Source organism: Hyperoodon ampullatus (genome assembly GCF_949752795.1).
Source record: "Hyperoodon ampullatus genome assembly, chromosome: 17".
Taxonomy (NCBI): domain Eukaryota; kingdom Metazoa; phylum Chordata; class Mammalia; order Artiodactyla; family Ziphiidae; genus Hyperoodon; species Hyperoodon ampullatus.
Window position 1 is genome coordinate 73,466,885 of NC_136930.1, and position 12,533 is coordinate 73,479,417.

Below are 12,533 nucleotides of genomic sequence, written 5' to 3' on the forward strand. Positions count from 1 at the left end.
AGCTTGCACTGGGAGTCCAAGGTGAGGGGCCCTGGCTTCGGTGTTTCTCAGTTGACTGCTGCGAGGACCAGAGGGGAGAGCATCCTTCAAGCCTGGGCTCACCCAGGCACATCCTTCCTGACAGCCCTGAGCAGCACTCTCCTCCGGCCCCAGGTGGGCACTCAGAGCCTGGGAGCTGGAGTGTTTTACCTGCTTAATATTCTCCATGAAAACAAGCATATTTGATATGTAGGGGTACTCTAATGGACCCTGAAAAGAAGTTAGTTTGATTCATTTGAAGAATAAATGTCTCTCCCCACCCCTTAACACGGTGAAACTTATAAAAGCTTCTGCTTAATGGAAAGGGAAATTACCTCTCAAAACATTACTAAAACTAATCATGGCAATTTTTACATGTTTCCACAATTCAATGCTCATCCTTTCTCCTGCTTGGATGAGTGGTGACTAGCAGATGCCCATTTGTGCCAAATCACCTAGCACAGCCTCCATTGGCTTAAGCAGTATCCCTCCCCCTCCCCCTATTTTCCCTTAAGTGATCATCCCTCTAAGGGAAAATAATATTTTTTTAACATCTCCAGGTAGGAAGGACTGCAAAACCTATTAAATAGCATCATTTAGGTGGAAGGAAACAGCCAAGGCTAAGTATCCATAACATTCATTCACAGATGCAGACATGCCAATTACCTGTAACCCTGAACTCAGAAGAAAAGAGAGAACAAATCTGTGAGACCCACAAAATGTAAGCCTTTGAAGCAAGCAGAATCACATTTTTTTTAAATTTCTTACTTCTGGTTTCTCTTCCTGGAATACCTTAACCTTTATATTTTCATTGACCATCATTCATCTCTGTACCTCTTGGCACCCAGGACTTCAGCTTATAGGAGGAATCTGAAAAGTTTTGGAACAGCCCAGGGATATCCTGGTGTCAGTGAACCATTAGAGGATCACCTACAATTTATACTTTTCTATTTGGGGTGATGACCAAGACCCAGTGGCCTTTAGAGTCGTACTGACCACTGGCCCGAATCACCCACTCTTCCACATCTACAGAGAAGTAGCTCCCTTTATGCCCGGCATCAAGTGCCATGAGCAGATGTGATGCACTGTTACAGTTGGGGTACAGTCACCTGTTCACACACATGACATGTCCCTTCTGTAATGTGGTGATCTTTCTAGAATGCCCAGGGGAGGACTGCTCTTAGCTGGAGCAAGCTCACAGCCTGTCCTAGTCTATTCTACAAGATATGTCGCTACCTCAGACACGAAGGAACTATCCATTTACCACAGAAACCTTTCCCAAGTCACCTTTTTTAAAAGTACAGAAGAAAAGAAAACACCATAGTATACAGGTTATGGTTACATTTCACATGGGGAGTTACTATTTTTTCTTATTCACAGAATCAAATCAAATCATTGGAAAACCCAATGACAAAGTATTTCCCATCTAGAGAAGCAGAATCCAAATCACCTACATAGTTGAAACACATTTCCATATCATATGGCTACCAGAAAACAGATATATTTAAAAAGAGAGTAAGACTGTATAATTCTGCCCCTTAATTTGTGCAGCAACATCTTGTGCTTGAACAGCATTGGATTTATGTCTTCCGAGTGCTTTCATTTCATCTGGCTGTGCCTCTGAGACGAAATCAATCTGCTCAACATGGCACATCATGGCCTCCAAACCTGGCTGCCAAGGTTTCTCTTCTCATTTTGTCCCCATCCTTATCACCTGCCACACCAGATCTCTCGTCATCCCAAGAACACCCTTCCTCAGGTCACAGGGATATCGGGGCCTGGTACCTCTGCCGAGAACATCCTTCCCTTCCTTTGCCTGCACGGCCAACTCATGCTCACCCTTCCAGCTCTCATTGTCTCAAATGAGCTGTGTCAGCTTCCACCTCTACTGTATTTGTTAGTGTGAAACTTCTATCTCCCCAGGAAGACTGTGGGTGCCTCCAGAGCAGGAAGGAATCTTCTCATCCCCAGGGATGTGTTCCATGGGACCAGCCTGGGGCAGATGCTACTAAGTAAACAACTACTGAATGCATAATAGCATCACTTACTCTTGCTAGTGGTTATTGTGGGCTTACTGTATGCCAGGACCATTCTAGTCATTTCCTTGCATAATTCATTCAAACCTTAACGTAAACCTATGAAGTAGGGACCTCCTATCAGCCCCACTTTATAAATGAAGAACCCAAAAAACCAAATTGGCTAAAATAACTTTCCTAAATCCACATGGCTGAGAAGAGTCGGAAGCAGGATTTGAACCCAGAAATTTCTGAATGTGTGTCCTGCACCAATCCTGAATTCTGCCTCTTTAGACAGAGAAAGCTTTTCCTATTTCTGTTTTAGAGATAAATGCAACCAAAAAACCAAATTAAATGATTTGTCCCAATAAGATCACTCAACTAATAAGTGTCAACGACATCAAGTGTTTTGACTCCTTCTGGTGATTTCTCAATATATCAGTACTCGACTAAACATATTTTTTTTTCTTTTTTACTGAGAACTACATGCAGGTAACGGGAAATATGTCTGGGTGACTGGATGTAAATATGACTGCCGAAACATTCTCCCTTTGCTGTACATACAGAAGTTGCTCCATGAAGGGTTGGAGACTATTCCACTCCTGCCTTGAAGCTGGACTGGCCTTGCAATTGGCCTTGACCAATGGAATGTGGAGGACAGACCCTGTGCCATTTCCCAGCCTAGCCCTTAAGAGACCTGGAATCATCCACTTTCTTTCCCTTGGTGACCTGAGCTACCATAGAAGAAGTTGGACACCCAACTGGAGACAGCTGGACCATTCCCTTAGGCAGTTCAGCCACCTCAACTGGGGGATCAGATGTGTGTGAAGACACATCTGATGTTATGATCGTGGGTAACCTGTCCTCCACTGAGATCCCAGCTGAAAGCAGTGCACAAATGGCCTGGCTGAACCCAGCCAACTCAAAACATCAAGAATAAATTGTTGTTTTGAACCACTAAGCTTCGGAGTGCTTTGTAATCAGGCAATGTCTAACTGAAAACACTAAAATTGGAAAATTCACCTTGAGGAAGAAATCGCAAACACTATCTATTCCTCACCCATGGAGCCATCCCTATTGTAATTACTGCTGACCTCCATATGGGCCTTCTGTTCTAAATATCATACTCATGTTAACTCAAGGGCCTACCAAGTGGACCACAATTATCCCCATGTCAAACTAGACCAAAGAAGAAAATAGCCTTTTTTTCCCCAAACTACATTTCATTTTTCTTTTTTTTCTCTCTGTGCAGCACCAGCAGGAGTTCTCCTTTCCCCAAGCTGCTTGCTGGGCTCTGCCAGCTGTTGGACACCCAGCAGTCCTCTGATCCTCACAGCTGGGCCTCTCAGCTGCAAGAGACAGCTCAGCCAGAGACAGGGACTGAGCTCTTGAGCTACACAGTCACGAGAAGAAGCAGAGTCCTTTGTCGGGGACCTGGGGATGGCACCCATCAAGTCAGCTAGGCATTAGTCTCACCTGACTTCCAGGTCCAGCCTTGTCCCTGAGACCAGAACCCAGCTTCAAACCCCTGATCAGGTGACCACTCACACGTCCGACTGATTGGACACTTACTTTGTGCCAGTTCCTAACCTGGGACATTTACCTTAATAATCTCTGTAAAATATAAAACACCCTTTTCATTTATAATCTCCAAGACGCACAACCATATAAAATCTATGGGATGCAGCAAAAGCAGTTCTTAGAGGAAAGTTCATAGTGATACAAGCCTTCTTTAAGAAATAAGAAGAATCTCAAATAAACAACCTAACCCTCCACCTAAAAGAATTAGAAAAAGAAGAACAAACAAAACCTAAAGTCAGCAGAAGGAAGGAGATAATAGAGATCAGAGAGGAAATAAATCAAGATTTAAAAAACAGCAGAAAAAGAATTGGTTAAACCAAGAACAGGTTCTTTGAAAGGGTAAACAAAATTGACAAACCTCTGGCCAGGCTCACCAAGAAGAAAAGAGAGAGGACCCAACCAAATAAACAAAATTAGAGCTACAATGTCTAAGACAAAGTCCTACAGAGGATGGATATTTATCCTCATGTTTCAGGTGAGGAAATGAAGCTCAAGTTGTTAACGCCTGGGATCACATGACTAGTTCCTGCAAGATTTGGGTTCAAATCTTCTACTTTCTCATTCACCACCATGAACCTTCTTCTGGCAGAAGCTGGGTTGGGGAAGGGGCATGACACAGGTGGTAGCACAGTGGGGAACTGCAGGCGTCCTGAAGGCACATAGGAGAGGGAGTGACCACCAGTCTTAGATGCTTGATTTATTTCCTGGAGAGAGGAGTAGAGTGAAGAGTGGAAGAGAAGGACCTCCCTGGAAATGTGGAGCCTTGACTACTACTTAATGCTTAACTCTGTCCAGAGTCAGGGGAGGAGCCGGTGGTCTCCAGTATCTTTCTCTTTCTGTATCACAGGCTTGAGTCAACCTGTTGCCCATAAACCATCAGCCTCCCCTGATTGTCCCTTGCATGGTCCAAGTAGCCTACTCTGCCCCGAATCTCCCACTCCTCCTCCCAGGTGGAGCTAAACAGGTCACCACATCTACACTCCCACTTTGTGGTTATTCAACTGCATGCAGTTTTACTCACCATAATATCACTGTCAACAATGGGGTGGTCTAATTGCCAGGGCAACTCCAGATGAATTTTTGGAAGTGTAGCTATGACTGGACCTCTTACTCTGCTGGATTTGATTTCTATAATATTCTTGGCTACCTTGTACAGTGAAAGTTAAGCAGATTTTACCTAGTTCTGTCTTTTTATCTCCATACTTCCGCTTCCATCCCGAAGTGTTTCTTCTTCTTCTTCAGGTCTGGCTGATCTATACATTCTCCCAAATTTACTAAATGAAAATATTTCTGTTAGAATATAATCTTGACTCCTAGCCTTATTTTTTATGTAATAAGTTCTATATTTCGGACTCAACACTATTACACTGAAACTGCTGGGAGCCCTGGATACCTACTAATACTCCAGCTTCTCCAAGGTTAGAACCTGGATTGTTCTTGGCAATCCTTCTTCCCTAGGAGTGTTGCATTGACTCCTTGTTGTGCACAGAAAGTGCTACCACGCCTGCCTGCTGACTCAGTCCCCTATACCTAGATGATTATCAAATTCTCTTAAACAACAGGTTTCTTTTTACCTATCTGCTGGATGCCATTTCCCTTCCTCTTCCTCCATGACTTGACTTTAGCCAACCTCCACAGCCAGGTTTATCCTCAGATGCCAGCTGCTCCTGGGAGAGTGTTTGTTTGTTTGTTTTTTCCTTCAGCCAGTTCCCCCTTGCAATAACGTACACACATGGCCAAAGCAACAGTGGGTCTCCATTTCCAAAACCCACTCATTCAACATTCAACAATGATTTACTGAGTGCCTTTATGTATCTAGCACTCTGCTAAGCCCTGGCTTACAGTGATAAATGAAGGCTTACCAGCGGGGAACAAGTGCCCCACTGCCATCCTCCTGCTCACCTGTCTGCCCAAGGATGGAGGCACTCAGTCTGTGGGGGATCCTTGAGGACACCTTCAAGGTCACTCGGATCTGATAATACCTAAGAAAAGAACAGAGGACAGGCTGCTGAATATCAGATTTCTTATTGTTGGCTGCTGCTAAAAATACCTAGACTTAATCCTAAAGATTGTAGGGAACCAGGAAAGTTTCTGGATGATGTGCATGATCATTAGCATCAAAGAGAGATTTATTTTGTTAGCATAGTGGGAAAGGGATGGGGTGGGCAAAGCTGAAGACACCTGAGATCATATGAAACACATAAGAGGTTGGTAGTGACGGAAATAGGAAAAAGGAAAAGATAGGTCATATGGCACAGGTACATTAGCGGTGTGATTTTTCTTCAGTCAAAAAAGACCATTTTACAGAAAAATAGGAAGTTTAATGCATGGTGGACAATCCATACACAAAATGAATTTCTATCATGTTGCAACACAGACAAACATTTCCTTTAGAAACATGGCGTCTGAACTGCTAATCCTGGGGATATTGACAAACATTTTTACCAGTGTATTTCTGTGCCTTTGTTTTTATTATGTCACCCGCATTTCCAGACTCGGTCATTTCAGAATATCGTGCAGGTTCTCACACTGTCAGCAAACTCTCTCATCTGTCTTCTTTTGCCACATGTGCAGAAGCACTTTTTGAAGTTCTGTGCTTTGCAATCAATGATCCTTTTGTTTGCAAGCACTTGGGAACATTTCTGGCCTCATAATTGTTCTCCCCTTCCACTGATTTCAAACCCATTGTGTAATAGAACACGAATAAAACAAAGTGAAATAGAAGGAAAATAGACCATGAACACATCAGTCTCTCATGGCTCATTGAACTCACAGCTGGGAGCTATTTTGCTGTGGACTCTGTTGCACTGTGAATACGCTTGGAGAATGTTTATGTTGACATGTCTATGTGTATATGGTGATCCAAGGAGATGTAGAGCAAAGAGCACTGGCACTGCACTTATGTAGCTTGGGTGACATCATTTGAGAGCTGTGTGACTTTGACTACATCACACAACTTCTCTGAACTTGTTCTTGTATCTGTAGAATGAGGATTTTAAAAAAAAAGAAAAGAAAAGAAAAAAAGGGACTTGTCATGACTTCTGCTTCCAGGAAAAATGGAGTAGACATACTTTTTTCTATTCCCACTAAGTACAGCTAAAAACTCTAGACAGTATATAGAAAACAAACAAAAGAAGATTCTTAAAGGTGAAAAAGAAAGCAAACAGTCTAGGGACCTCAAGGTCCAAGGAAAGACATGATGGTGAGTTTTCTGCATTTTCTTTTTTGCCTCGTATACCACATATATCTCTCCCTGTAGCTCATCTTTTAATCCCCTCTGTAACACATTTTACAGAACAAAAGTTTTTAATCTTGACGAACTTGAATTTATCCATTTTTTTAATGGATCATGCTTTTAGTGTCCAGTTTAAAAATACTCTCTGCTTAGCTCTGGATCCCAAAGCTTTCCTCTATTTTTTTTTCCTGAAAGTTTTATATTTTGCATTTAAGTCTGTGATTGACTTTGAGTTAATTTTTATATGAGGACTGTGATTTAAGTTGAATTTTTGTTTTGTTTTCTTTTGGCCTGTGGATGTCCAGTTGCTTCAGGACCATTTATTGGAAAGGCTTTACAGAATTGCTTTTGAAACTTTGTAAAAGATCTCTTGGGGATATCTGTGCCTTTGTGACTGCTATGTCGGGGTAGAGATCCAGGCTCCCCAGAGGGTCTCCACGTAAACCAGGCTAGGTGGAGTTCTCGTCACCACCCACTAGTAGTGAAAATCTAGCTCCCTACTGGACACCTGCTCTTGCCAGGCTGGGGGAAGGTGTGGCTTGTTACAGCTTGGCAGTGGTGGACATCTAGGCTCCCACTTGGCCTTTGCTGGTGTGGGTGGAGGTGAAGCCACTGTTTTTCCTGTGTTGCTTGGCTAGGGTCGAACTACTATTGTCAAAATGTTTCTGTCTTGCTAGGCTGCTTCTTTCCTGGTCCTTTCTCTGGAGAAAGCAGGCTTTTTGGTTGGAGCTTATTTTTGATATTCAAAATGGCCTCTGAGTGTAGAGGTAAAGTCCTGTCTAATGTGTTCCTAAAAGCAAGAAGGCTGTGATGTGCCTCACACAGAAAACAGTGTGTTAGATAGGCTTTGTTCTGGTATGAGTTACACTGCTGTCAGTCATGAGTTCAATGTTAATGAACCAGAACCAGATGAATATATATATATATATATATATATATATATATATATATATATATATATGCCTTTACACAGAAACACACCTAAAACAGGCTTATGTATTGATCAATGGATGAAAATGTGACCGGAGGTTCCCAGGAACATAACATATTTGTGCCCTTGTGACTGCTGTGTGGAGGGTAGAGATCCAGGCTCCCCACAGGGTCTCCACATAAGGGAACCATGGCTCATTATACAGAGAACGTTTACTACCATCATGAAATTTACAGGGGAAACACAATAATAAATAACCATGGACACCGTCATCTGTGAGAGGGAGGCTGAGGCAGAGTAGAAGGGCCCTGCACTGTCTATAGGATATAGCTGCTACTTACCAGTAGCTAATTACCACTGTAAAGAAATGTTGGCTATGCAATGCTAGATCTTTCCATTTTTCAAGGGAAGACAGAAATTTGGATTTTCAATAAAACATCTTTAAATTTTTTTTTTTTTTTTTTTTTTGCGGTACGCGGGCCTCTCATTGTTGTGGCCTCTCCCATTGCAGAGCACAGGGTCTGGATGCGTAGGCTCAGCAGCCATGGCTCACGGGCTCAGCCGCTCCGTGGCATGTGGGATCCTCCCGGACCGGGGCACGAACCTGTGTCCCCTGCATCGGCAGGCAGACTCTCAACCACTGCGCCACCAGGGAAGCCCAAACATCTTTAAATTTTTAAACGTTGGTTCATAAATCAATGACAATGACAAGAGCAACAGCAAAAACAATTAGCAGCAGCAACCACAGCCACGGCGTTAACAATAAAGCACTGTGTTGACAAGATAAAGCATATTTTCAGGCTAAATCTCCATGGGCCAATAATTGGCCAACTCTAATTTATATAAATACAAGATGTCACTTTTAGTGTTTCCATAATAAAAGACCAGTGCATTTCAATAATTCCATCATCAAAGGAAGAGGCACAAATTGCACCACCAGCAGTTGTAATATTCTAATGGCTTCCTCTCCAAACATAAAATAGGTCAGTCATTGCCAGAGGCTATGTATCACTTTTCTATCAGACTGTGCTGGAAGCAGTTGCAGGTATGCTCAAGATTTATTAAGCATCTCTGCACTAGGATCTGTTCTAGGAACTTCCATGTATGCAATCTTGTTTGACCCTCCATAAAGCCTTTGTAAAAGAAAGCATCACCTCAAGTGTCAACCAAAGAAGATGTTGAGTCATTGGAGGTATCTAACTACTTAGCTAAAGTAGTTAAGCTAGCAAAGGGCAACGAGGTTCTAACTCCAGAAATAATACTAATTTGTTTTTGCCTGTTACATCTCATAGGAATCACATTTTGTTGCGTAATTATAACACTTTTATAACCAACTCCAGAGCACTGTCTGAATTCTTCCTCTTTAAAAGCACTGGTGCTACTGAACCTTATTTCAAAGAACTAGTCATCTTGTATTTCAGATGCTTTATAGGCATATGTTGAAAGAAATAAGTGTTAATTAGGTTGGTCCATTTGGCTTCTGGCTTGATTACACAGAATGTTTAAACCCCTTTAGCAATTCTCTTTCGTCTGACATGAAGGCCCTGCCAGGTCATAAATTCATAAACCATGTCATATATGATATACATGATGCTGTTTGATCCTTTCAGAAAATCTGTGATGCACTTACCATGACTTCCATCTTTAAATTAGAAATCTAACCCTAGAGTGAAGGAACTTGTCCGAGTTCACATATTTGGTAAATAATGTTAGTGCATCTCCTAGAATAACCTTATTGCTTCAAATAGATATCCTTTAACCATCTTAAAGCCACCTTTTTCCAGCTATGGTGACTCAAGGAAGACACCATGAAGAAGGGAGCAGTTGGCTCAAAACCTTGGAGAACGAACAAGTGGTAGGAGAATATGTGGGATGAGTACCAGTCAGAAGGAACGGAGAAGTTAAGACCAGGAAGTGGAAAACTTCAGACAATGTGCTGGTATGTTTGAAGAGTCTAGATTTCCACAGAACCCCTTTTGGGAAGTGATAATAAAACAGTCATCCTCTATTGGCTTCCATCCACTGAACTATGCCCTTTACCTAATGTGGCAGGTAGAATAATGTCCCTTCCAAAGATATCTACATCCTAATCTTCAGAACCTGTGAAAAAAGAATTAAGGTTGCAGATGGAATTACAGTTGCTAATCAACAAAAAAAGTATTTTAAGTACAATGAGAGCTGTACTTTTCTACACTGTTGGTAGAAATGAAAAATCACGACAGCCTTTCTGGAAAGCAATTCAGCAAGAATCTCAAATATGTTTATTTTCCTTGACTCAATAGTCTTATCCTAGGAATCTAACTTTAAAAGTGTGTGTGTGTGATTGTATAATAATGAAAAATCAGAACAACAAAGAAATAGTTAAATAAATGGTTGTACACTCATATGATGACATGTTAGATAGCCAATAAAAATTATGATTTTGAAGAATACTTAATAATGGAAAAATGTTCAACACAAAATTTTTAAATGGGAATATCCCCATTGAGTTTTCTGATATGTTGTTTAAAAGTTAAAATAATGCCAATAAGTGGATCAACAAAGTTTTAATACGTTTAAAAAAAGAAATGAGGAGATTATTCTGGATTACCTGGGTGTGCCCAATGTATTCACCAGGCTTCTTCTAAGTGAAAGACGGAAGCAGAAAAGAGAGTGACCAAGCAATGCAACGTGAGAAAGACTCTATCATCCATTGCTGGCTGGGAAGAGGGAAGGGGCCACCAGCCAAGGAATGTGGGAAGCCTGTAGGAGCTGGAAAAGATAAGGACACAGAATCTCCCCTGGAGCCTCCACAAAGGAATGCAGTCCTGCTAACATTCTGATTTTAGCCCAGGGAGACTCATTTCAGACTTCTGACCTCCAGAACTGTTAGATAATAAATTTGCGTTGTGTTAAGCCACTACGTTTGTGTCAATGTATTACAGCAGTAATAGTAAATTAATGCATGGAGGCTTTCAAGTTCCCTCCTCACGACAAAGTAGACAGGAATGGTTATACCTATGCTAACAATAGACAAACTAGAACTCAGAAAGGTTAATTAATTTTCCTATAGGCAAACAGCTAGTTTATGGGAAGTTTAGGGATTAAAATGCAGGACCATTTGACTAAAATCAAGCTCTTATTTTGGGGGAGGCAAAGCCTGGTGTTTCAACCTTCATAAGCTCGCCTCAATTTCCCCATCACCTTTTTATCCCCAGAAGTCCAACCCTACTCATTCTGATCACTAATGTATTTCCCCGTTTTCTCAAAAACACAGTGAGAACAAGAATGATACTTTTCACTCCTGTGTCCCTTAGAGCTCTTACTAAGAGCTCTGTACTAAGGAGAGAAAAGCATCTCATAAACATTAGTTCTCAGTTGATTATAGAGATACCCATCACCACCAGCTGCTGAAGGAGAAGCCACACCCTATTCATCTTTGTATTTCCAGTAACTTTGTATTTCCAGCAACATGGTGCTGACACACAGTTGACATACATTTAGTGCCAGAGGAATGTATGAATGGATGAAAATTCCAATAACAGGAATTCCCTCAGACCACGGGTATATACAATCCAATCCCAACATCTAAAACTGTGTGAATGACTCAGAATCCACAAGCAATTCTTTTAATACTAATAAAACTAGAAATCCTATTCTATAATGGGAATACAGAGATCTATGGCATTTTGTCATAACCACTTTTCTATCAGACATATTATGAAACCACCACTCTGGGACCCAGGGACATCTGACATGACCTAAAATACAAATCACTGTGTTTGTGGAAAGGTCAACACAGAGTCTGGAGTCAAAACGCCTAGGATCCAGAGCCCAGCAGGCAATCATGGGTGATGACACCTGTAATGACCTCACAGAACTGTCATGAGGTATGTACAGGGCAGTGCATGGAAAGCCCTGGGTATGATTCTCAGCCCCCATATTCCATTAAAGATAAAATACTGGTGTTACTATTACCTAAGATGTGTATGAAATAGACATCCTCCCCCAAACACCATCCCTATGTATCCTCCAACCTCACAGCTGGGGTGAAACTGGGAAAGGTGAGGGTCTGGGTGGGACAAGGTATAGAGATGCCTGGGGCACATACTGCATGATAATACAAAATGGCGGACACAAGATGTAGTGTTCTACTGTGATACGGCTTTGCCCATATGTCTGGAAAACATCATCTTTCTTTGAGTCTTCAGAGGCACTATAGCACAGTGGTTAAGAATGTGAATTCTTAAACTCTGCCTGTTAAAGGCTGTGTAACCCAACCTGAAAGTGGAAGACCCACTGATCTTGGGGTGAAACTCTCTGGCCTAGCAGGGAAACAAAGGAAGTCTTGCCAGTAAGAGAGGCTTGATGTTCCAAAAAATTAACAACAACAGTAAAAAATAAAAGACCCAGGAAATGACCAATATATTTTCACTACAGACTCATAGACTAATTCATCTGTTCTCACAGTATCCACCCACCACAACAGGACTACAATCCATTTGTTGGAATTTACTGGCTTTGGTAGCAAATAATGAGATACTTTTTCAAGAAAAGTCCACTTTAATATTTTAGCAAAATTTGTCTGGATACTTCAACAGCATCAAAACAACGATTATAGGGCTTCCCTGGTGGTGCAGCGGTTGAGAGTCCGCCTGCCGATGCAGGGGACGCGGGTTCGTGCCCCAGTCCGGGAAGATCCCACATGCCACGGAGTGGCTGGGCCCGTGAGCCATGGCCGCTGAGCCTGTGCGTCCGGAGCCTGTGCTCCGCA

The 12,533-nt window shown here is 42.0% G+C and overlaps 1 protein-coding gene across 1 annotated transcript in view; it reads right to left on the reverse strand.

Moving 5' to 3' along the window:
- FAM135B (family with sequence similarity 135 member B) overlaps positions 1-12,533 on the reverse strand; it is a gene marked incomplete at both ends in the record, with an annotated part of 166,943 nt that overhangs the window by 121,735 nt on the left and 32,675 nt on the right. Inside the window, one exon of the mRNA XM_079722706.1 lies at positions 5,517-5,596. Within this exon, the coding sequence (XP_079578832.1) occupies positions 5,517-5,596 (80 nt within the window). The remainder of the gene's footprint in view (positions 1-5,516; positions 5,597-12,533) is intronic.